General features: G+C 46.5%; 2 protein-coding genes across 3 annotated transcripts in view; one reads left to right on the top strand and one right to left on the bottom strand.

The window, feature by feature from the left end:
• EFTUD2 (elongation factor Tu GTP binding domain containing 2) overlaps positions 1-9,815 on the top strand; it is a 30,132-nt gene extending 20,317 nt beyond the window's left edge. Inside the window, exons 19-28 of the mRNA XM_083407547.1 lie at positions 955-1,056; positions 1,222-1,304; positions 2,165-2,251; positions 3,097-3,223; positions 3,870-3,957; positions 5,320-5,438; positions 6,211-6,305; positions 7,109-7,262; positions 8,702-8,809; positions 8,937-9,815. Of these exons, the coding sequence (XP_083263673.1) occupies positions 955-1,056; positions 1,222-1,304; positions 2,165-2,251; positions 3,097-3,223; positions 3,870-3,957; positions 5,320-5,438; positions 6,211-6,305; positions 7,109-7,262; positions 8,702-8,809; positions 8,937-9,032 (1,059 nt within the window). The 3' untranslated portion in view covers positions 9,033-9,815. The remainder of the gene's footprint in view (positions 1-954; positions 1,057-1,221; positions 1,305-2,164; positions 2,252-3,096; positions 3,224-3,869; positions 3,958-5,319; positions 5,439-6,210; positions 6,306-7,108; positions 7,263-8,701; positions 8,810-8,936) is intronic.
• Positions 9,816-12,243: 2,428 nt separating this feature from the next.
• On the bottom strand, positions 12,244-22,760 carry HIGD1B (HIG1 hypoxia inducible domain family member 1B). 2 transcript variants are annotated; one of them, XM_083408074.1, is made up of 5 exons: positions 22,626-22,760; positions 20,878-20,955; positions 18,760-18,862; positions 14,185-14,319; positions 12,244-13,096 (listed from the first exon to the last, which is right to left on the bottom strand). In XM_083408074.1, the coding sequence occupies exons 3-5, from the start codon at positions 18,854-18,856 to the stop codon at positions 13,050-13,052; spliced, it is 279 nt and encodes a 92-aa protein (XP_083264200.1). In that variant the 5' UTR covers positions 18,857-18,862; positions 20,878-20,955; positions 22,626-22,760; the 3' UTR covers positions 12,244-13,049. The 2 variants fall into 2 exon arrangements, with proteins under 2 accessions (XP_083264200.1, XP_083264199.1); XM_083408073.1 differs by lacking the exon at positions 22,626-22,760 and adding an exon at positions 21,075-21,247.
• Positions 22,761-25,207: the final 2,447 nt, after the last annotated feature.

A 25,207-nucleotide genomic window follows, 5' to 3' on the forward strand; every position in this document is an offset into this window, starting at 1 on the left:
GCGATTGCTTGGGATGGGTGGGATGGAGAGGCAGTAGGAACAGGGAGCAGACTGCAACTTTCCTTCTCCACACTGTATCAAGTCCCCTTTAGGGCAGAATTCTAGGCAATCAGAAAACCTCCTGGGGCAAGGTTTTAAAAAGCACAGCTTTGAGGCGTGGGCCAATGACAAGGGTGCCTGGGAGGCCAGATTCGTGGCAGGAGCTCAAGGCTCTGTTTCATTTCATTTCTTTTTTATTGGTAGGTCTTTGCTGAGATGTGCTTTTTACACTTCTGCTGTATGGCAAAGTCGAAAAGCGGGATGTGCTTTGTATAGGTGCCTCAAAATGTACCATATTTTTTGCTCTATAAGACTCACTTTTTCCCTCCTAAAAAGTAAGGGGAAATGTGTGTGCGTCTTATGGAGCGAATGCAGGCTGCGCAGCTATCACAGAAGCCAGAACAGCAAGAGGGATTGCTGCTTTCACTGCGCAGCGATACCTCTTGCTGTTCTGGCTTCTGAGATTCAGAATATTTTTTTTCTTGTTTTCCTCCTCCAAAAACTAGGTGCGTCTTGTGGTCTGGTGCGTCTTATAATAGAGCGAAAAATACGGTAGTTACAGCGACAATGTGGGAAACAGCAATACTCATGGGTTGTGGGCATTAAGTCTGAGTGTATTACTTGGCGTGTGTTTCCTTGTGCACTGATTCTGTCTTAAATGCACAGTTGCTGGTTGCCATTGGGGGTGGGGGCTAGGGATTCGGGGCTGTTCTCCTTAGGGCCTGGCTTTTCTACACTCGGAAAAGATGGCTGTGATATTCCTTGTTTGTTCCCAGCATCCAGCACTCTGATCTACCCCAAAAGGTTCAGTCGAGCCTTCATATTCTGCTGTACGTTCCAGCTGCTAATGCAGCCCATATGAAGTTCTGAATGGTTGTCGGTTTTGTTAAGCTTACCTTGTTCATGTGCCTCCAGGTGGAAGAATCTGGGGAACACGTGATCTTGGGAACAGGCGAGCTGTATCTTGACTGTGTAATGCACGATCTGCGAAAAATGTATTCGGAGATTGATATCAAGGTACAAAAAAGATTCTCTTTCTAACTCTGATATGTTGATTTGGGGGGTGGGTGGCGTTTTCTATCTTCATCTTGGTTTGCCCATCTGAATTGAACAAGGGAGGTTGGGTCCATCACTCAGTTTTTTTTATCACCTCTACCCCATTCTTCTATTCACTTTTCAAAGGTAGCTGACCCTGTTGTCACATTCTGCGAGACGGTTGTGGAAACCTCTTCCCTGAAGTGTTTTGCCGAGACGCCCAATAAAAAGTAAGATCTTTGATGAGAGTCTTAAAATGTGAGCCACGGGTGTGGTCCTATTACAAAAAAAGCTAAGGCACCATCTTGCACTGAATGAACTGGCTTAGCCCTTGGGCAGCCAGAGTTGGATATGCTGTGTTTAAAAAGTTTCACGTAACCTGGGAGGGAGCATGACATGATAGCCACTTGAAATTCCCTCCAGTGGCAATTGTTTTCAATTCAGCAAGCTGTTCATATTATCCCTACGGGTTGGGATATTTTCTTTATGCTGCCATAGGCAATTTTTCCAGAAGCAGAAGAAGATGTATAATTTTGCCTAGAAGGAAAGCAAGCATTTTGTTTATGTCCGCAGGCCTTTATTGCTTGCAGTTGCTATTTTGAACGAATTCGCTCCTTTCAGACTAAACTGCAGAAGCAGGAGATGCAGTAGAACGAAGTGGGACCTGTTGGGTAGAACCCCATTGGAAAATAAACCCTGGGACAGGAGTAGGCACCTGTGGCCCTCCAGATATCATTAGACTATGACTCCCATCATCCATGACGGTTGGCTCTGCTAGCTGGGGCTGATGGAGTTCGGAGTTCAGCACCTGGAGGGCTATAGGTTCCCTACTCTTGCCCTAGAGAGCAGATGATTAAGAGAAGATATATTGGCCCTCTTCAGTTCTTTAAAGGGTCTTGAGTTGAAGAGGGGCAACAACTGTTCACTCTTAGCCACTAACAGCAGAACAAGAAAACAGCCATTTCAAACTACCAGAGCAGTCGCCTTCCTACTTTTAATTGGCTTAAATTGAAGAGCAGTTTCCCAGCGGACCAGCATTGCTTTTACCTCTTCCTCTCCAGCTGAATTGACATATGTCTTTCTGTTCCAGGAACAAGATCACAATGATAGCCGAGCCTTTGGAAAAGGGTCTGGCTGAAGACATTGAGAATGAAGTGGTGCAGATAACATGGAACAGGTATGGAGTTTGCTGAAAAGTTAACTGTGATAGACAAGTACACACACACACACACACACACACACACATTTTCTTTGCCTTCAGACACTAGGAAGGTCACCTCATCTCCTTAAGAGAGGGACTTCATCACTCTTGCTTGCATAGGGCATCCATATCTGAAACCTGCTAATGCACAAAATCATAAGAAAGCCAGGCCTTTGGAGTCAGAAGAGACAAAATACTTCTATTAAAAATAAGTTTAAAAATAAACAAATCTACATCTTGATTAATCAAGCCCCACTTATTGACCTAAATGTTTCTAGTTGATTAGCCAATTAATTTAATAAACATTACAGCCATATAAAACAGTTTCATACTTTAGAATGGTTACAGTCAAGTTTCCAATGGAAGCAGTACATTCTTACCCAGAGGGCAGCAAACTTTTTCCGCAGGGGGCCAGTCCACTGTCCCTCAGATTTTGTGGGGGGGCGGACTATATTTTTGGGGGGGCGGGGACAAATTCCTATGCCCCACAAATAACCTAGAAATGCATTTTAAATAAATGCACACATTCTACTCGTGTAAAAACACCACAAATAACCCAGAGATGCATTTTAAGTAAAAGAACACATTCTACTCATGTAAAAACAACGTCTGTGGGCTGGATTTAGAAGGCGATTGTGCCGGATCCGGCCCCTGGGCCTTAGTTTGCCTACCCATGTCCTTACCTAATAAATGTGTACGGGAAAAGTAGACAAGTGTCTTATCAGATATTGATTCATTGCACATTTGGAGAGGGGTTGGTGAGAAGGTTAAACCAGTTAGTACTTGAGTTCCTTCAATGTTTGCATATCTCTTCCCTTTAGGAAGAAGTTGGGTGAGTTTTTCCAGACCAAATATGACTGGGATTTGCTGGCCGCCCGTTCCATCTGGGCCTTTGGGCCTGATGCTACTGGACCAAACATCCTGGTGGATGACACCCTGCCCTCAGAGGTAAGGACCCCGCCAGAGAGATTTGGGTTGGTTTTTAGCCTGCAGTGATCAAATGACTCTTACCTAGGACTACTTCAGTTTTGCAGCCCAAGTATCAAGAGATTTCACATCCAAGAATTATCAGATCCTGTGAACCCTGAAATAAATTGTGCAGATGATGCTCATGGAGAATTGGGGTGGGGGAATCACATGGCTTAGGAAAAGCTGTATTTGTCTTCAGAATTTCTCCCTACGTGTTGCAAGCCAGTGGTCCAGAACACTGGCGTGCTCTGCACTCCACCCAGACAGACTCATTTGAAGAAAGTCTTGGCTCGAGGCGGGACTAAGAGATGACTCCCATTTCGCCCCTGAAGCCAGCCTTTCTCCTGCTTGTATGGAGATGCAAGCAGGTCACCTGGTCTGCTGCACTGGTAGAGCAAGCAGATGTGAAAAAGGAAGGACACTCTGTCTGTGAAGCCTTTTAGCTCCAACTTCCTAAGAGACCTTGAACTGACCTCGTGGCTGTGTTTCACCACTCTCTCCCCTGCCTGTAAATTTTCTGCAGAGGGAGCTTCACTGCCACATATTCCAGTTCGCACACAGAGATTAACTTCTCCTTGCTGCTATTGCTACTTCAGCTGCTATGTGAGTTTTTCTTCTTTTACAGGTTGACAAAACCCTCTTGGGCTCCGTGAAGGACAGCATCGTGCAGGGCTTCCAGTGGGGGACCAGGGAAGGGCCCCTTTGTGATGAGTGTAAGTAAAAGATCTAGAAAGATTAACTTGTCCTGGGGATTTTCAGATCCATCCCACCCAAGCTGCGTTTTCTACCAAAAGTGAAACTGTCGCATCTTAGTGGGTCTCAAATGACAGTGACTCCAGGCTTTTCTCAGCAGCAGCCTCGTGACTCGTTCCCAGATTCCTCTAGGGAAATGTGAACTTTTCCCAGAGATTAATCCAGAGCCTTTTCCTAATTTGTTCTTATTTGGACTATGGTTCTGGAATGCACAAAGAAATTGGAGACAGAAGCAAACAGAGGTTTAGCTCGTGTTTGGTTTTATCAGTGGTCAACGCGATTCAAAAAGCCTTTGAATAATTAGGGGGCTTTTGAACTCTGTTGTACCTCAGAAAAAAAGACTCCAAGCAGCAGAAAGTTCACTTGTGTAAATTTTAGAATGTGAAGTTCAGCACAAATGGCCTTCTGGAAGTTCCCTCACTGCAAGAAGCAAAGCTACAAGGAACCAGGCAGAGGGACTTCTCGGTAGTGGCCCTCCCTGTGGAATGCCCTCCCTTCAGATGTCTAGGAGATGAGTAACTATACAACCTTTAGAAGACATCTGAAGGCAGCCGTGTTCAGGGAAGTTTCTAATGCTTGATGTTTTATTATGCTTTTATATTTGTTGGAAGCCGCCCAGGGTGGCTGAGGCAACCCAGTCAAATGGGCAGGGTAAAAATAATAAAATTAATTATTATTATTAAGCTGAGACTCACCTAAAATAACAAGGGAAAGGATATGGTTAAAGTCTCCTGCAATTTCTTGGTAGATGTCAGGGGCTGGACTGAGGAGGAATGGTGGGGGACCGCCCCCCCCCCTTTCTCCTGAACCTTCCCAAGAACAGGAAAGCAATATAGATTTACAGCAGTGGTTTGCAGAAGGTCAGAGTTCAGAGGCTGCAGAGGGGAGAAGCTGGGAAATATTGGGAGAGGAACAGCAGGAAGAAGAAGAACCAGAGGAGAGACAGCTGACAGACTCAGTTTCTTTGAAAAGCATTCCTGACCCCCCTCTCCCAGGACAAGGTGGGCATTGAGAGTAGTAGAACAGAAAGCTCAGAGGCAGAAAGCTCAGATCAGCTGACGCAGGGATGACGTATAATAGGAGGGACGGAGGAGTGGGACTTTACTCAGAGCAACGCCATTATTCTCAGAAGGACTGCATTCCTTTGTCTCTCTGTGTGAATATTGAATAAATTACTCGTTAAGAACTCTTCTTGTTTATCTGCTTCTTGGCTGCCCACTGTGGGAGGGATCGGAGTCCCTGCAGCCTGAGCATAGGCTTGCCAGCCAAAACCTTTCCAACCCCACGTCTCTCATGGTATCCCTTGCTTCCTTTCACTCCAGTGATCCGCAATGTGAAATTCAAGATCCTGGACGCTGTGATCGCCCAGGAACCGTTGCACCGGGGAGGTGGGCAGATCATCCCAACAGCCAGGCGGGTGGTGTATTCTGCCTTCCTCATGGTAAGAACCGCCCTGCAGTGCCTCGCTTGTCCCCACTACCGAGCAGCCCTAATAATAATAATAATAATAATAATAATAATAATAATAATAATAATAAATTTTTATTTATACCCCGCCCTTCCCGGTTCAAAAACCGGGCTCAGGGCGGCTAACAACAAGTTAAAAACACTTAATTATAAAATCAGCATAAAATGCAGTATAAAAACATGAATAACAATAAAATTCAAAAATCAGTTTAGGGGAAATAAGCATTAGATAGTCTAGCTGGCTGAATTGGTCCTACGGGCCAGCAAGGAGACCAGGGGAGAATTAGCTTGGGGTCTCAGAGCGGGTCATCTTCATAAAAGGGGAGGGGGAGGTAAAGATCAGGCTGAATTCAAATTAAAGGCCAGACGGAATAGCTCTGTCTTACAGGCCCGACGGAAGGAGGTTAAATCCTAGCAGATTTTCTCCTTTGAGGTTGTTCTTTTGGCACAGCTGACTAGCAGCAGCAGGGAAATGGGCGCAGTAACTGCAAAGGGAACTGCATTTGCCGTTCCCTTGCCGCCTCTCTGAAAGATAACTAGTCTCCTGTCCTCGTAATGGGCAGCTCTTGGAAGTCTTCACTGTGCAAAAGGCACTTGGAGGCCAGTCCCCACCCCCCAAATCTGATCAGGGCATGTTTATTAGTGCTGTCTGCTAATAGCAGCAATGGAGACAAGAAGGAGCTCCTGAACCCAGAAGCTGCTGTCACCTGCTGATGCTAAAGACTCCTCCCTTCTGTCCTCTTCAGGCCACCCCACGGTTGATGGAGCCATATTACTTTGTGGAAGTCCAGGCCCCTGCGGATTGCGTCTCTGCAGTATACACGGTCCTGGCCAGGCGCAGGTGAGTGGCAGCCATGTTGGTTAACTCCTTAGTTTCCATGTTGCTTTAGGTTCGAAATGCTCCCCTTTAGCTTGTTCTCGGAGATCCGTTGCCTGCTGACATTTGGTGGAAATTCAGCTGTTGAAATGTATAGTCCGAAATACATTGGTACCTCGGGTTAAGAACTTAATTCGTTCTGGAGGTCCGTTCTTAACCTGAAACTGTTCTTAACCTGAAGAACCACTTTAGCTAATGGGGCCTCCCGATTTCTGTTCTCATCCTGAAGCAAAGTTCTTAACCCGAGGTACTATTTCTGGGTTAGCGGAGTCTGTAACTTGAAGCGTCTGTAACCCGAGGTACCACTGTAACAGTAGGAAAGCGGTTGGGTGTCCTTTTCTTGTCTGCATGAAGGAAGAGGAGATGGGGCTGCCGTTTTTTGGTTTCCTCCATAATAGCTCATTCTGACCTGAGTACCAAATACTGGGGTCAGATAGGATGCTTTTCTCCACCCTGCCTTGCTTGTGACCTTCACTGGGCATCTTGATGCTGGAGACAGTGTGTTGTGCTGGTCTGCCTCAGATGCTTACATTCCTATTCTTTCTCCCCCAGAAATACCAAACATCCCATTTCAGTTCTGTGTTTTACTACACGTGTTGTAACTGCATAGCTCTGCTTGTGAGTCTTTCCTCTTTGCCCACTTCTCTGCTGAAACTTGCCATCTTCCTTTGCCCCCCCCCCCCCCCGGGGCAAGTCTCCTGAGTTGGGATTGGGGCATTTTGGCAAGCAATCAAGGGGGAACCTAATGTCTTTTTTTCCTTTTGCAGAGGCCACGTGACCCAAGATGCACCAATCCCAGGTTCCCCTCTGTACACCATCAAAGCCTTCATCCCAGCTATTGACTCCTTTGGGTTTGAGACAGACCTCAGGACACACACCCAGGGACAAGCATTCTCACTGTCTGTCTTCCACCACTGGCAAGTAAGTGGTGCAGGGGCTTGTTGGTAGATAGCAAAGGAAGAGGCCAGCATTCCAAGTCTCAAGCTTTGCATTCGATTTCCCAAGCTGCCAAGTTCTTTAATTCATAGGCAGGTTCTCCCCTGTGCGAGCAGCAGGAAGTCCGCCTAATTTGAACTGTGTTCTCCTTGCACCCCATATTCTTTGTCAAGAAAAGGTGAATTCTGGAAGTGGAAGGCGCAGGCAGAATATAAAATGGAAGAAAGGTATAAAGAGGTGTGGGATATAGCTATTAATGATAAATTAACATGTGCCATTAAGGTAGGACAGGGAATATGCAGGAGAAATTATTTTGAGGAGATACGGAAGGTGTGTGTAGAAATTGCACTGTTAAAATGGAAAGGGGTCAAACCATCGCAAGAGGTGTTGAAATTTTGGGAGAGTGGATAGTTACAGTGGAATGGTCGTGGGGTGCACATTTTTATTCTTATTTATGATTATTACTTTGTTAAAAAAATTAAGGATGTAAAAAGAAAAATTGAATTCTATATCCTGATTTATATATATTGGCACATTTGCTTATTTTGCATACATTCTGCATTTTTGCAGCAATTTATTCCACTTAAGGGAGGGGGGTAAAAAAGCAGTGTGCAGCACTGAAGTCCTTACCTCCTTATCTGCGTGGCTAGGGGAAGGTCCTTTGCAACCTGCCCCACTGCTTTTCTCCTGCCTCTTTTGTCCTTGTGAAGATGTCAGCAGCAGTGGAAGAGTGTGATGCTTACTGCAGCCTGGGCTGCAAATATTTCAAACCTTGTGTCGTCATAACCCCTCTGAACAGGCCTCTCCTGCTTCCTTCTGTCTTTCTCCATTCCTGTGATCCATATACCGTATTTTTCGCTCTATAAGACGCACCAGACCACAAGACGCACGTAGTTTTTGGAGGAGGAAAAGAAGAAAAAAAATATTCTGAATCTCAGAAGCCAGAACAGCAAAAGGGATTGCTGTGCAGTGAAAGCAGCAATCCCTCTTGCTGTTCTGGCTTCTGGGATAGCTGCGCAGCCTGCATTCGCTCCATAAGATGCACACACATTTCCCCTTACTTTTTAGGAGGGAAAAAGTGAGTCTTATAGAGCAAAAAATACGGTAAATAGCTGGTTGATCCCCTTTTTAATAAGGCCCTTTTTTAGATGTAAAACAGTAAGAGGTTGCGAGGCTGTAGTGTGATGTATGATGTGGAGAATGCTGTTCAGAGTGGGGGGGGGGTGTATCCTGTACTAAGACTTTTCTGATCCCTTCCAGGTCTGTAAGTCTATTAAAATGACTTTGGTGATGCTCTGGAAGCCTTCCAAGATTTCCACTTAACGTGCCATGTGAATCATGGATATTTGTGGATTCTCTGTGCACCTAGGAATCCAAGATACTTAAAATTCCTTAACACACACTGCGTGCCCCTTACATTTCAGATTGTGCCTGGTGACCCCTTGGACAAGAGCATTGTGATCCGACCTCTGGAGCCCCAGCCAGCCCCACATCTGGCCAGAGAGTTTATGATCAAAACCAGGCGCAGGAAGGTAAGTCTTAGGGTTAGGGTTTGCCTCCGCTGGCCTCTGCAGCTCTTGCCCTGCAATGAAGCATAAAAACACACACACACCTCCTCTTGCTTCCAGTCTAATGCTTTGACATCCTATTCTCCCCCAGGGGCTAAGTGAGGACGTGAGCATCAGCAAGTTCTTCGACGATCCCATGTTGCTGGAGCTGGCCAAACAGGATGTGGTTCTGAACTACCCCATGTGATCAGCCCTCCCACCCCCACTGGGCAGCAGCATTTTCCCAGGCAAGACTCCAGTATCCTCCTCCTTGCCATGTTAACTTCCTGTGTGTAAGACATTGCTGTGTGTCTTTCAGGGCTGCAGTCCTGCTGCCAAAGCAGCTGTTTGCCACAGAAGTTTTGCGTTGTCAAGGCAGGCTCCCTGCCGTGTTGTGAACAAACTCCACTGATCCTTCTGCCTTCTCTTGGCCAGGCTTCAGATTTGCCAAGTATGTCTTGTACATCCCCAAAAGCCTGCCTCTGTGAGGAGAACTCGGTCTCTTGGGAGATTTGATCCTTGAGTCCTCTTAAGCTTCCCACACTGATCCTCTTTTCCCTAATAAAAGCAGCTTTTTTATTTTTGTTTCCAAAACATTTCTCCACGCCGTGCTCATCCATCCTCCTCCCAAGCAGCACTGGCAGAGCCGATCAAATATTCTGAGGGATTGTAGCCTTTCCCAGTCAGACTGAATTGTGGCTTCATGCTCTGCCCCCTGATGGAGAGGTGATTCCTTGCCAACCAGTTCCTGTTTGGATGGCAAACAGGGGCAAGAACCCACCCCAAACACTTGGCTATTTAAAGTTCTCTGCAAGTGAACGTGTGCTGCCATCCCTGTACAAGCTTCAGCAGAGGCCCCCTCCTTTCGGTGAAGCTGCCAGCATTCTGAAGTTTGATTTTGTCCATTTGATTGGGTGTTTGGCATGGAGGGGGGCCAGGAGTGTACAGAGAATAAATATTTTTTACTTAATTGTAATAGGTGACGATAAAACCATTCTGGTCTAGTTCTTGGTTCCTCTCTGTGCCTGTTGGTGTGAGTGAATGAGTGAGATCTACTGCACATGTGTTGTCTGCTCTCTCTCCTCTTCCTGCCCCCCCCCCAAGCTTCCCTGGAAATCCCACATGTCCACTTCAAAGTGTTTTGACCCAGTTTTTGAGTTTTGTTAGCAATCTCTTCCAAATTAGAAGGATTTTGGAGAGGCCTTCTGCTGAGTCAGCCTTCCTAGCCCAGTACATGCAGGTCTCACTATCCCAGTGTTGTCCAAACTTTTTTCAAAGAGGGCCAAATTTGATGAAGTGAAGGGCCGTGAGGGCCGACCAAAGTTGTTATCCTTTTTTTTAGGATTGAAGTTTTGAGCTTTTTGTATGATTTTACCCCAAGAAATGGGACGTCGGGTGGCGCTGTGGGTTAAACCACAGAGCCTAGGGCTTGCCGATCAGAAGGTCGGCGGTTCAAATCCCCGCAACAGGGTGAGCTCCCGTTGCTCGGTCCCTGCTCCTGCCAACCTAGCAGTTTGAAAACACATCAAAGTGCAAGTAGATAAACAGGTACCGCTCTGGTGGGAAGGTAAACGGTGTTTCCGTGCACTGCTCTGGTTCGCCAGAAGCGGCTTAGTCATGCTGGCCACATGACCCGGAAGCTGTACACCGGCTCCCTCGGCCATTAAAGCAAGATGAGCGCCGCAACCCCAGAGTCATACGCGACTGGACCTAACGGTCAGGGTCCCTTTACCTTTACCCCAAGAAATAAACTGCCCCAGGGGCCGGATTAGGCCCCCGAAACGGGCTTTGGGCATGCCTGCAGTATCCAAACGAAAATTATATGAAAATTATACGAAAATTTGCTTATCCAAACAATGAGGAATTAATATCCAAGCCTCCTTATACAAACCACAGATTCAGTGGTACTGGACCTGCACATAGTAATGTAGACAAATAAGCAGCCTTAAACAAGTCTTATTTTATTGTGTTTTGCTTGTTTGTCACCAGACACCGTGGTGAGTGGGAAGGATCAGAAAAATAAGAGAGGATTTTTCCTTCCTTGTTTGCCTTTTCCAAGGTTTCAGAGGAGTTTTTTCATCATTTGGGGGTCAAAATTCCGTGGCTGAGAACGCATTAGAAAATTTCCCATAGGAACCCATGGAAATTGTTGGCTCATTATGCAAATGCTCACCTGGCAAATGATTTCCTGAGAACGTGTCGCATTCAGATGGCGAGACTTGCATATACTGTCTGCTCTGAATTACAGCAGCTCCCCAGGCGCTGCTTTTAACTCTGAAGTTAGGGGTGAGCCTTGAGATGACACCAGCAAATTGTTCGGGGTGGCCGGAACAAAAAAGGATGGTTGCCAGGAGCTCCGAAAGGATCTCTTCAAACTGGGTGAATGGGCCGTGAAATGGCAAATGCAATTCAGTGTAAGCAAATGTAAAGTCATGCACATTCAGGAAGAAACCCTAACTTCACATACATGCTTATGGGATCTGGGCTGATCATGGACTATCCAGGAGAAAAATCTTCCTTTGTGAAACGGGTCACTCAATGGAAATTACCCAAGTGTGCGGCTGCTGTGAGAGATCTGAATTCCGTGTTACAGATAGTGAGGAAAGGGATTGGAAATAAAACTGCAAAATACCATAATGCTACGATACAAATTGTGGTGTGACCACACTTGAAAGTTCTGGTTACTGTACCTCCAATGGGTTATTGTAAAAGTGATAAAGGCTCATAAAAGGACAACCACCAATAGGGGGTTGGAACAGCAATTTCCCTATGAGAAATAATATTTATTTATTTATATGCCACCAATCTGACTAGGTTGCTTCCAGGAAATTATAAAACCACAGTAAAACATCACACATTAAGAACTGCCTTCAGATGTCTTCTAAAAGTCAGAGAGTTGTTTATTTCCTTGACATCTGATGGGAGGGCGTTCCGCAGGGCGGGCGCCACTACCGAGAAGGCCTTCTTCCTGGTTCCCTGTAATGTCACTTCTCGCAGGGAGAGAACTGCCAGAAGGCCCTCGGAGCTGGACCTCAGTGGGCTGAACGATGGGGGTGGAGACGCTCCTTCAAGTAAAAGATTACACCATTTGGCACTTAAAAGTTTAGAAGGAAAGGCAAGTAAAGCAGGAATACAAAAGTGGGTGGGGAGCAAATATTCCTCCCTCTTCAAATACTTGAATACTCCCTCCCCCTGCCCCATGCAATTCTTTGCATTTCTACCGTACAGCAAAAAAAGTCTACTTCTGTTTCTGTGGCATTTCACTAGTTGGCTGTGGATTCCTCCATGTCTCAGCTTTATAAAAGCACTTAGCCAGCCCTGTCATCTTCTATTAATTTTCCCTACTCTTAGAATATCACATTTCCCGAAGGTCTGCTGAAAATATTTGTCATGTCTACAAATGTACACATGCAGAAATATTTCAATGTCCAAAGAAATGTTTATTCGAATGAATAATGCCATTGTAAGCCATCTTACCAAATATGTGCATTTTAATGCCTTTTCAAGCAAGGTAATTTTTAAATTGTATTTAAAATAGTGACATTAGATGTTAATATTGCCCTTAATACATATACAGGACAGAGCCGCTACAAAATGTGCTTAGGTACAGAGGTAATCTAAAAAAAATGGAAATTATACAGCAAACACGTCACAAGAGCAGTTCAGTTTGCATTAAAATAGGGATTATTTTTGCAGCCGGAGTCAAGCGAATCTTCACTTGTCAGTGTGAATTTCCTTTTTATGCACACCCGTGCTGGAGTCGCATGCTTTATTATGAATTAGATTTTGTGGCATTTGGAGAGGGTTTGTTTTTCCTGTTTAGAAACTCCAGGGTAGGGACTTCAGTGTGATGAAAGAAGGCAATTGTCACACTTAGAATGCGAGAAGGGGGACATGGCTTCAGGAGAAGCAGACTGGGCAACTGTTATCCTCTCCTTGGGCAGAGGGAGGGTTTAGCTACTCGATAATCCCTCGAGGGTCTTTTGCAGTCCTCTGTTTCCACAAGGGTTCCCTTTCACTTCTCAAAACTTTAAAAATATATGCATGTACATCGGGATTTTAGGGGAACGTATATAAAGCCGTATCAGTAAGCAGATGACGCTGCAGGGGACTTCTTTCTCTTGCTAGAGCAAACCACATGATCTCGCAGCCCTGCTGGAGTTGCCGCCGGGGTCTTCAGATCCATTCAGGGAGAAGGGACAAACCAATGCCATCCATGTCTCATCTATTTTTGTTTGGGGAAGTGGTCCTTGTACATGCTGTAGACAGCGCCTAGGAGAGAGAGAGAGCAAAGGAGTTGGCACAGAGGAGACAATCGGAATACGGCCTGTAGAGATAACAGCTTTTTGTCTCCAACATGGAAGTTGGCTTGGTGCTGCCTTTGCTAGTCAGGAGGGGCAAGGAATTATTCAAAGCAACGAATGGCCACCCTTTTCCACGCTCGCAAGCCTCGCAGGGCGATTAGATGGCTCCCTTAGTCCCTCCTGGCATTTCTGACTCCTTTTCAAACTGAGCTTTCCAGCTCTAATGGCTAGAGAAACGTTTTCTAAATGCTGGAAGTCTCAGCATTCTTTATCCGTGCAGTCTTGGGCCCGATTGCAGAATTGTCTTAACAAAATGTTCTTGGTCAGAATCGAACCTGCCTTCTGCTCCTCTGGCTTTCAAGGAAAAAAACAAATCTTTTATAGAAGTTATTTTCTGTTTTGTGGGCGGCCCGCTGCAGTATCTCCTTTCTGCTGTTTTATAATTCTTTTTTTAAAAAGACATTTATTCAAAAGTTACAATATGGCTTTTTCCCACTGCCGTAATATCACAGAATGACACTCCAGTCCTCAGTTCCTCATCAGCGTCCTGTTGGCTCGCCAGATACCCTCAGTAGGAACCCAACTGCCAATCTGATTTACTAGACGTTTTCAATTCAGGCTCGTTGGGCTTTCATGGTACAGGAAGTGTCGCTTCCAAACCTAGATGAGTGGAGCTTAATTAATCTTGACCGCTGAGGGGACAGTACACTGAACGTCCTTGGAGGGGCACTTTCCCCACAGAGGCAAAGAACTGCACCCCCCTCCCAAGACCAGTGTGGAAGATGAAGTTTAGTTTCCATGTTCAGCAAACTGACTTGGGTGCTCTGTCTGCGGCAGGGAGTCACGTTGGGCCATTTGCACACTGAGGGATGATGTTTATGTGAACCAAAGGGTTAAAGGCTCAGCGCCCCCCCCCCCCCGGGGATAATCATTCCAGAAGACCTGGTACCCGTGCAAGACCTTGCCCTCTGGCAGTCATTGCAGTTGCAAACTCAGGTCCTCTCCTGTTCCCGCACCCAGTGCTTAATGCCTCCCTTCTCTTCGTCCCCGCCTTACCAAGTGTTATGGCTCCAACCACACAGGCCTGGGCAGCTACCCGAGTGTGAATCAGGTGGACAGACATCTTCATATTCCCCCTTGCCTTCAGCCGGTAAATTCCGTAGGCTGCCACAACCACAAACCCCATCATGCCTGCAAGGTCAAAGAAGCCATAGAACCATATCTCTGAATAAGTCCTTGTGCAAGTCCAGTAGCTTCTCCCACCTTCGGGTAAGGCACTTTCTATACTGCCTATACCTAAAGACCTATACAGTGGTGCCTCGCAAGACGAAAAGAATCCGTTCCGCGGGTCTTTTCGTCTTGCGGTTTTTTCGTCTTGCGAAGCAAGCCCATTGGCGGAGTAGCGCTATTAGCGCTATTGACAATTTAAGGGCTAAAAACGGCTTTTTAAGGCTTGGGGGATTAGCGGTTTTGCTGCTAAAATGCTTTTAGCAGCTTAGCGATTCAGGAAAAGGAGTTTTGGAGCGGGGAAAAAATTCAAAATTTTTCGTCATTTTTCGTCTTGCGAAGCAAGCCCATAGGGAAATTTGTCTTGCGAAGCACCTCTGCAAACAGAAAACCCTTTCGTCTTGCGGGTTTTCCGTCTTGCGAGACATTCGTCTTGCGGGGCACCACTGTACCTTCCAACCTAGCAGTTCGAAAGCTCCGGCGTCACAGGGATTTGAACTGCCGACCTTCCGATCAGCAAGCCCAAGAGGCTCAGTAGTTTAGACCACGACGCCAGCTGCTGTACTGCCTATACTAACTCTGATCCTCAATCTCCTTTTCCTTACGTGGTATCTTTGGGAGAAGAAAGACTAAGGAGTAAACCCTAAACAAATCCAGACCGGAGTCCCGATGGCGCCTTGCATGCCTCTTTCTAGCAACTCCTGCAGCCAAGCTGGTGCCAAACGCATTGCTCTGCTTTCCTTTGGGCCACATCAGTGAGGTCTTGTTGTCTGGGAAGTCCAGGACCTCCATACACCCTACCCATGCTTGGGCCTCCCATCACTTCAGTGCTGCTAATGCAGCAGTTTGGCTTCTTCCCTAGAGGCACACTCCATTGTCTCTCGAGACAGACAAATGGCAGCATATACTGCCAGTAGACGGGACGCGGGTGGCGCTGTGGGTTAAACCATAGAGCCTAGGACTTGCTGATCAAAAGGTCGGCGGTTCAAATCCCCGCGACGGGTTGAGCTTGGTCCCTGCTCCTGCCAAGCTTGCAGTTCAAAAGCACGTCAAAGTACAAGTAGAAAAATAGGTACCACTCCGGCAGGAAGGTAAACGGCGTTTCCGTGCGCTGCTCTGGTTCGCCAGAAGCGGCTTAGTCATGCTAGCCACATGACCCAGAAGCTGTACGCCGGCTCCCTCGGCCAATAAAGCGAGATGAGCGCCACAACCCCAGAGTCGGCCACGACTGGACCTAATGGTCAGGGGTCCCTTTACCTTTACCTTTACTGCTAGTAGACCTTTACTGCTAGTAGACACATCTGACCCTCCTCTTAAGCAGCCTATTGCAATACTAGGCTCGTTCCCCACTTAGGAGACTCACCCGAATAATTTCTTTATTGCCCATGTGTTGAATGGTTGCATATAACACCAACAAGAAATGAGCTTGAATCTAATGCCCAGTGTAGTTTTAGATGTCTGGCTATTCATATCTTTGCATGGATTGCTTCTCCCTTTGCTGGGAGCGCTGTAAACAATTAAAATATTTGCAGGCTGTTTATCCATGATTTCTGGTGAAGATAGAACTTTGTGTTCAGCTCTTTTTCCCCTTTTTTCTTTTTGTAGCATTCAGTTTCAGAGAAAAAGGGTTTTTTGGGGGTTGGGGTCAAGGCTGTTTGCCAGAGACAGCAAAGAGCAACAGCAAATATGCTTTGAAAGCAACTGAAAGAATGCAGTGGCAAAGGATGTACTTTGTAGTAGTAGTAGTAGTAATAATAATGATAATAATAATAATAATAATAATAATAATAATAATAATAATAATAATAATTTATTATTTATACCCCACCCATCTGGCTGGGTTTCCCCAGCCACTCTGGGCGGCTTCCAACAGAATATTAAAATACAATAGTATATTAAACATTAAAAGCTTCCCTAAACAGGCCTGCCTTCAGATGTCTTCTAAAAGTCTTGTAGTTGTTTTTCTCTTTCACATCTGGTGGGAGGGCATTCCACGGGGCGGATGCCACTACCGAGAAGGCCCTCTGCCTGGTTCCCTGTAACTTGGCTTCTCGCAGTGAGGGAACCGCCAGAAGGCCCTCAGCACTGGACCTCAGTGTCCGGGCTGAACAATGGGGGTGGAGACGCTCCTTCAGACGCTTTGTAGGCAGAAGGTCTTAGGATTCAGCTGAGGCAGCTAAAGGCTTCCAGTCTTGGAAGATCATAGGCAGGAGCGAAACTAGGATTTATTTCACCCGGGTCAAAGACCCAGTTTGGCACCCCCCACGTGCATTTACGCGTGCACACAGGCTGGGAACTTCAATGGCACCCCTCTCGAGGCTCCACCAGGGCAAAAGAACCTAGCTATCTCCCCTCATTGCTACAGCACTGTCAGTAGGCAATGTTGGGTTAGATCAGGGCTGAGGAACATCTGGCTCCCCAGATGCCAGCTTGCCTCAGCCACCACAGCCAATGATCAGGAGTTGTGCATGCACAGCGAGGGCCACAGATCTCCCACCACCAGGCTGAATAGACCAACAGTTTGTAAAAAGCAATCTCATATGTTCAAAAGGCCACATTTCCTACACGGCACACCTGTAGTCCCATTAAAAGACCCCGGTTGGATCAGGCCAGAATTCCAGACCCTTCAAGTGTCCCTATTTTCTTGGATTTACAGAAGCAATCCCAGTTTCTGATTTGATCCCGGAATGTCCTGCTTTTCCTTAGGACGTCCCTGTTTTCATCAGAGTAATGGGTTATGGGGGACGCGGGTGGTGCTGTGGGTAAAACCTCAGCGCCTAGGACTTGCCGATCGCATGGTCGGCGGTTCGAACCCCCGCGGCGGGGTGCGCTCCCGTCGTTCGGTCCCAGCGCCTGCCAGCCTAGCAGTTCGAAAGCACCCCCGGGTGCAAGTAGATAAATAGGGACCGCTGACCAGCGGGAAGGTAAACGGCGTTCCGTGTGCAGCTCTGGCTCGCCAGATGCAGCTTGTCACGCTGGCCACGAGACCCGGAAGTGTCTGCGGACAGCGCTGGCTCCCGGCCTCTAGAGTGAGATGAGCGCACAACCCTAGAGTCTGTCAAGACTGGCCCGTACGGGCAGGGGTACCTTTACCTTTACCTAATGGGTTATAGAGTTATGTGACCCCCCACCCCCAAGCCAAGGAGATAAGTAAACAGCCTCAGCCCAGTATACCTGAAGGAGCGTCTCCACCCCCATCGTTCAGCCCGGACACTGAGGTCCAGCTCTGAGGGTCTTTCGACGGTTCCCTCCCTGTGAGAAGTGAGGTTATAGGGAACCAGGCAGACTGACTTTTAGGAGACATCTGAAGGCAGCTCTGTTGAGGGAAGTTTTTAATGTTTGATATTTTGTGGTGTTTTAAATATTTTGTTGGGAGCCGCACAGCATGACTGGGGAAACTCAGCCAGATGGGCAGGGTATTAATAATAATAATTTATTATTATTAGCTATACAGCCTTTAGAAGACATCTGAAGGCAGCCCTGTATAGCGAGGTTTTTTAATGTTTAATGTTTTATTGTTTTTGTATATATTTCATATATATTGGAAGCCACCTAGAATGGCTGGGGCAATCTGGTTAGATGAGTGGGGTATTATTACTATTATTATTTATTGAATAGGTAAAGGTAAAGGGACCCCTGACCATTAGGTCCAGTCGTGGCTGACTCTGGGGTTGCGGCGCTCATCTCGCTTTATTGGCCGAGGGAGCCGGCGTACAGCTTCCGGGTCATGTGGCCAGCATGACTAAGCCGCTTCTGGAGAACCAGAGCAGCGCACGGAAACGCCGTTTACCTTTCCGCCGGAGTGGTACCTATTTATCTACCTGCACTTTGATGTGCTTTCAAACTGCTAGGTTGGCAGGAGCAGGGACTGAGCAACGGGAGCTCACCCCGTCGCGGGGATTCGAATCGCCGACCTTCTGATTGGCAAGTCCTAGGCTCTGTGGTTTAACCCACAGCGCCACCCGCGTCCCTATTTATTGAATAGGACGTACCTATTTTCATCAAAGAAATGTTGGAATGTATGGAATCCCATCTAGTCCAACTTCCTGTTTCACAGTGGCCAACCTGATGTGTCTGAGAAGACCAGAAGCCAGACCCGATTGCAACAGCAACAGTCTCTGCTTGTGATTCCCAGCAACTGACAGAATATAGCCATCATGGCTGGTAGTTTTACCCTTAAAAGAATCATTTGTATATTACTCTTTTAAAGTTTCCCACTCCCACCCCACCCCTCTTTGATGCCTTACATAGATTTGAGTCGTAGATGTGAGTCTTCAGACCACATTTGGTTCCCTACCTTTCTTCACCAGTGGGAGCATCCTTGGTTCTTCCCCCTCTGCAATTGAGCTAAGAGAAGAGCACGCACAGATTCCTAGAGAGGCGCTTCAGGCTCCCCAAACTTACCAACTGGCACCAAAGGGCTGTTCCGTGCCTTTTGAAAGAGTTTGGCACTAACCGTGGTTTCATGCTCTGGAATCCAGCTGTCCTTGTCAGTTGACATTGAGCGCTGTAGAAATCAATTTCAAAGATACAGAACCAAAGAGAAAGAATTACTACCTCGTCTTCATCAAATAAAGATCCTTGTGTCATCGTCATTTCATTCGTAGGACACCTTTCCACAGTTAAAAGCATAGTTAACGTGTACATAACATAACAAAAGTAGTCCTAAACGATGAATAAAGTGGATAAAAAACTTCCCAACCAAACTTAACAATTTCCACATACGTCAAAATAAGATTAAAAAATGAAGATACAAAAATTGATATCAATAACGGCAACAAAATACCCAAACCAAACCCATTAAGGTACAGTGGTGCCCCGCAAGACAAATGCCTCGCAAGACGGAAAACCCGCTAGACGAAAGGGTTTTCCGTTTTGGAGGTGCTTCGCAAAACGAATTTCCTATGGGCTTGCTTCGCAAGACGAAAATGTCTTGCGAGTTGCTGCGATTTTTTTCCGCTGCCCACCCCCTTTTTCTAAGGCACTAAGCTGCTAATAGCCTTTTAGCAGCTTATCCGCTAATCCCTTAAGCCTTTAATAGCCGCTAATAGCCACTAAACCGCTAATAGCGCTAATCCGCTAATAGGGTTGCTTCGCAAGACGAAAAAACCGCTAGACGAAGAGACTCGCGGAACGGATTAATTTCGTCTTGCGAGGCACCACTGTACTTCCATAACAGGCAGGCAACTGATGTTTGGTCCAAATGAAGTATACACCCCCCATAGGAGCCAACTTCTAGGGGCTGAGGGATCTTCAGCCCCCCAATAAAATATTGGAGGGAGCTGGGGGCCCCAAAAACTGATGGGCATTGCCATTCAAATGGTGTATGTGCACTGCATTGTGTGATCGATTACCTGAAACCCCCCCTGCAATATTTTCAAGTTGGCACCCCTGCAACCCCCCTGATTGCTATAAAGAACTCAACGTTTGTATAAGCATCTGTTGGAACAAGCCACATGAAGTCTGCTTAATATCTGCTAGGACTCAAAAATAATCTGGCATGGGTGAGTTGGAAAATTTAAACAGACTAAGACTGGGAAAAGAGTGGGAGCTTCCACTGGCAGCCAAGAACATCTCTTAAGCTGGAATATTGAAAAGCTATCAACAGATCCTCAAGCTGAGGCTCCAATACTTGGCCCACCTCATGAGAAGAGAAGACACCCTGGAAAAGACCCTGATGTTGGGAAAGATGGAGGGCACAAGGAGAAGGGGACGGCAGAGGACGAGATGGATGGATAGTGTTCTGGAAGCTACCAGCATGAGTTTGAGCAAACTGCGGGAGGCAGTGGAAGACAGGAGTGCCTGGCGTGCTCTGGTCCATGGGGTCACGAGTTGGACACAACTAAACGACTAAACAACAACAAAAGAACTACCCAAAAGATAGGTAAGCTCCAATATAGGACAGCACACACACCGGTGTTTCCAGATCTTATCCAATTGTGTCCTCGTGTCAAGGGCTCCAGTTAGGTGACCCGTCGTGCATTACCATAAAGAGAGAGCGGTGCTGCCAAAACTGAGGAAGCATGCCAACTAAAGAAGAGGGCACCATTTTGCATGTGCTAATCAGATAGATAGGTAGATAGATAGATAGATAGATAGATAGATAGATGCCAATTTAGAAATAATTGTTGTTGTTGTTTAGTCGTTTAGTCGTGATCCCATGGACCAGAGCACACCAGGCACTCCTGTCTTCCACTGCCTCCCGCAGTTTGGTCAAACTCTTGCTGGTAGCTTCCAGAACTCTGTCCCACCATCTTGTTCTCTGTCGTCTCCTTCCTCTGTCGTCTCCTTCCTATTGGAGCCTCAGCTTCAGGATCTGTCCTTCCAGTGAGCACTCAGGGCTGATTTCCTTCAGAATGGAGAGGTTTGATCTTCTTGCAGTCCATGGGACTCTGAAGATTCTCCTCCAGCACCATAATTCAAAAGCATCAATTCTTCAGCAATCAGCCTTCTTTATGGTCCACCTCTCACTTCCATTAGAAATAATTACCATGATTTAAATATAAATAGAATCCCACTCACCTCGATGCAGAAGACTGCTGGATGGTCTGATGTGCAGGTGTGAACAGCTGATGGGCAAATTCAGAACCCCAGCTTGTCCTAGGTTTTAAAATAAAATAGAAAAAAAATATTTAAAGTGGAGACAGACTGGGCAGCTCTTCAAAGGCCAGGACTATGAAGTTGGGCACATAGCCAACCTAGCTCCCCTGGAGACTCACCTGCTTCCTTAAAGTCACCCGCCTGTTTGATGGGTTGCTGCCTTGTCGGCTGCTACGGAGAGATCTCCCCGAAGTCTTTTGGAAATACGGTTGTTTTGACAAGGGCTGCTTTGGTCTCTTCCCATCCTCTCACTTTAAGGTTACAACAAAGTCCCCACGCTAGCTGTTTCCTTGATGTTTAAGTAAGGAGATGGGGAGCTGTCTGACAGTTTGCTATCTGCTTGCTTGCTCCTTAACCCTTGCTCTGCCCATTGTCCTCCACAGCAAAGCTCAGTTGGTTAGTGTGTAGTGCTGATAACATCAAGGTTCGATCCCATAAGGGACAGCTGCATATTCCTGCACTGCAAGGGGTTGAGCTAGGTCAGCGGTTCTCAACTTGTGGGTCCCCAGATGTTGTTGGACTACAACTCCCATCATCCCTGAGCTCTGGCCTTGCTAGCTAGGGGTGATGGGAGTTGTAGTTCAACATCTGGGGACCCACAGTTGGGGAAAGGTTGGGCTGGATGATCCTCAGAGTCCCTTCCAACTCTATGATTCTATGAAACACCATTTCTTCTCTAAATTAAAAGTGTAAAGCATTCCAGCCAATAGAGAGAGAAAACATATTGTTTCACTTGATCCAGAGCACAGCTAAAGCTATTTGCAATGCGGGAAATATGAAATTATAATCTGCTCATCACTCTGATATGATAAACCAGCCTCTTACATCCAAGATCAGGGAGAGTTCCAGGTTTGGGGAAGGATATGGAGTCAGGATATGGAAAGCGGGTGGCGCTGTGGGTAAAAGCCTCAGCGCCTAGGGCTTGCCGATCGAAAGGTCGGCGGTTCGAATCCCCGCGGCGGGGTGCACTCCCGTTGTTCGGTCCCAGCACCTGCCAACCTAGCAGTTCGAAAGCACCCCCGGGTGCAAGTAGATAAATAGGGACCGCTTACTAGCGGGAAGGTAAACGGTGTTTCCGTGTGCGGCTCTGGCTCGCCAAAGCAGCGATGTCACGCTGGCCACATGACCCGGAAGTGTCTGCGGACAGCGCTGGCCCCCGGCCTCTTGAGTGAGATGGGTGCACAACCCTAGAGTCTGTCAAGAGTGGCCCGTACTGGCAGGGGTACCTTTACCTTTTACCTTTATGGAGTCAGTCAGTGTGATATTCAGACAGGCATAGAGCCCCAAATGTTTAATTTTAGAAGTTCAATGACAAACTCACAAAAAGGCTAGCAAGAAATAGCAACAACCTTATCTTCCACCCTGTATTCAATATATTCTGTACGTAAGCTAGAGGAGGGACTTGCTGAAAGCAGATCCACATACCTTTTCTGGAAATATTACTTTGGAAAACACTCCGTAATTGCACATGGCTCAGATGAACATGCTCTGACCCACCCAGAAACTGCTGCAGCTTTTAATGAGTGAATGCAGGGAAATAGTTAATGCGGAGTTTGTCACAACATGCACACAAGCCATCCTCCGTTCATTTTCCCAATCCAATTCATAAAAATAAATGTGGAAAGATTAAGTAAAGATAACATATATATTTATTATAGAAAAAGACTCACACTGTGTTGTCCACTGTTGCTTGCTTGCTTGCTTGCTGTCTCTCTGGCAAGAACACAAAACAAATATTACAGAAAACAAAGAATTCCTCAAAGTAGAAAACAATCCCTGCTGCTTCTCTGGTTACCAGAACATGCTGTTACGTTATGAGGAGATCTTGCCTTCAAGGAAACAGCTCAAGGTGCTGGGCTGCTCTTCAAGGCTTTCAAGCTATGCTCCCTAATCTCAGATGTTGGCTTCTGGATAGCCCTCAAAAGAAACAGGGAGCCTTCCCAGCAGGGGCTGAAAATCTGAGAGACTTCCTAATATTCAATAATCCAAATATCCTAATGTCAGTCGCATGGTTTTTCTGCCCAAATAACACATAGGTAAAGGTAAAGGGACCCCTGACCATTAGGTCCAGTCGTGGCTGAATCTGGGGTTGTGGCGCTCATCTCGTTTTATTGGCCGAGGGAGCCGGCGTACAGCTTCCAGGTCATGTAGCCAGCATGACTAAGCCGCTTCTGGCGAACCAGAGCAGCGCACGGAAACACCGCTTACCTTCCCGCCGGAGTGGTACCTATTTATCTACTTGCACTTTGACGTGCTTTCGAACTGCTAGGTTGGCAGGAGCAGGGACCGAGCAATGGGAGCTCACCCCGTCACGGGGATTCGAACCGCTGACCTTCTGATCGGCAAGTCCTAGGCTCTGTGGTTTTACCCATAGTGCCACCCGTGTTCCTAAATAATACATAGGAAGGGCCTATTTGCCATTGCTAAGGTTAGTTTTGTCTGAGTGATGCAGAGAGCTTTTTGGAGCAAAGTGAACTATACAACCTTTAGAAGACGTCTGAAGGCAGCCCCTATAAAGAAAGTTTTAAAATATTTAATATTTTATTATGTTTTTATATGTGCTGGAAGCTGCCCAGGGTGGCCTGGCCAACTGAGTCAGGTGCAGAGTACAAACAATAAATAATAATAATAGGCCAGGAAATTAAATTAATGAGAATGTAAAATATGCATGGGGCAGGAAGGAATGTGTGGCTTTGAGATTTGGGGGAGGAAATCCTTTTTAAAAAATAGCTTGATAATTTTCATTATGAGCACTGTACCCTAGTGGAAGAGCCTCTACCGGTTGCAGTAACCAAGTATTGTTTTATGAAGGCGCTTTAGTTCAGTTCTGCTTAAATTGAGGCTGCAATAAACATCCCAATTTCTCAAAATCATAATGCAATTTATTAGTCAATGGTAAATATGAGCTAAAAAATATTGATCTACATTTAACATAGTGTTAAGGTGAACATTCCAGTATTTCTCCTTGTGCAATGGAACGTTTTCCACCCCCCTCCTCCCCACACGTAACCCCAAATCTGTTATGGACGTTCCCTTTATAGAGAAGGGAAAGGCTCATTTTGTACCTCATTGTTGGGGGCCTGACTTTATTTTGAAAAGAAAGAAAGAACGAATTCCTATGTCCCATAAATAACCCAGCAATGCATTTTAAATAAAAGAACACATTCTACTAAAATAGAAACTCGCTGATTCCCGGACAATCCTTGGGCCGGATTTGGAAGGCGATAGGGCCAGATCCGGTGCCCAGGCCTTAATTTGCCTACCCATGCTCTTTAGCTTGCCAGTCAGAAGGTCGGCAGTTCGAATCCCCGCAATGGAGTGAACTCCTGTTGCTCTGTCCCAGCTCCTGCCAACCTAGCAGTTTGAAAGCACACCAGTACAAGTAGGTAAATAGGTATCGCTGCGGTGGGAAGGTAAACGGAGTTTCCGTGTGCTTCGGTTTCCGTCACAGTGCTCTGTTGCGCCAGTAGCGGTTTAGTCATGCTGGCCACATGACCCGGAAAGCTGTCTGTGAACAAACGCTGGCTCCCACGGCCTGAAAGTGAGAAGAGCACCGCAACCCCATAGTCGCCTTTGACTGGACTTAACTGTCCAGGGGTCCTTTACCTTTACCTTAATTGCTGATATGATTTCTGTAGTTTATTGCTCTGTCTGGTGTCTTTTGAAACTGCCCTGAGTTTTGTTTATCAGCTGCTCTGATGCATTTCCATTACTCCTGGTAGTTCTTTCCCCGATTTGTTGTTTTGATCTCTGTTTATCCACCTGGAATGCTACCTTATAGAAATGTGGCATAAAAGCATTTTAAATAATGGCATGGCGTGACCGGAAACAGATTCCTCAATCAGGCACTGGCTCATTCATGCCCCAGCTTGTTTTCGAATCGCCGGTATAGCTTGTAGCATTCTGTGCATTGCAGATCGCAGGTGCTTGCCAAAAGAGAATCTGGATAAAAGGCAACATTTATGTGGAAAAAAATGTGACAGCTCGCTTATCTCCCTCAGCTTCTCTTTTCGTCTGCCTGCCTCCCTCTCCTTTATGGTCTCTGGGTTCCCACCAGATCAGCGCTGGGACACATTTCTCACACAGGATGTTTATAGCAAAGGCAGGCTCAGGGATCCAGCTGTTCACATCCAGTCCCCCATGCTTGACCAAGGCAGTGGAAAATGCTGACCCGCTTTCAAATTCCAGGTCTGACGGATGGAGCCAGGATGCCAAAATATGGAAGAGAGACTTCAAAGATGCCGTGTGGGGG

Source organism: Podarcis tiliguerta, assembly GCF_965153285.1.
Source record: "Podarcis tiliguerta genome assembly, chromosome: 13".
Taxonomy (NCBI): domain Eukaryota; kingdom Metazoa; phylum Chordata; class Lepidosauria; order Squamata; family Lacertidae; genus Podarcis; species Podarcis tiliguerta.

Excerpts from the sequence above, each read along its gene's own strand:
- HIGD1B (XM_083408074.1), bottom strand. The coding sequence starts at position 18,856 with ATGTCAACTGACAAGGACAGCTGGATTCCAGAGCATGAAACCACGGTT. Across the intron at positions 14,320-18,759 it reads CAGCCCTTTGGTGCCAGTTG|GCATGATGGGGTTTGTGGTT; the intron begins GTAAGTTTGGGG and ends TTGACCTTGCAG. Across the intron at positions 13,097-14,184 it reads GGTTGGAGCCATAACACTTG|GCGCTGTCTACAGCATGTAC; the intron begins GTAAGGCGGGGA and ends TCTCTCTCCTAG.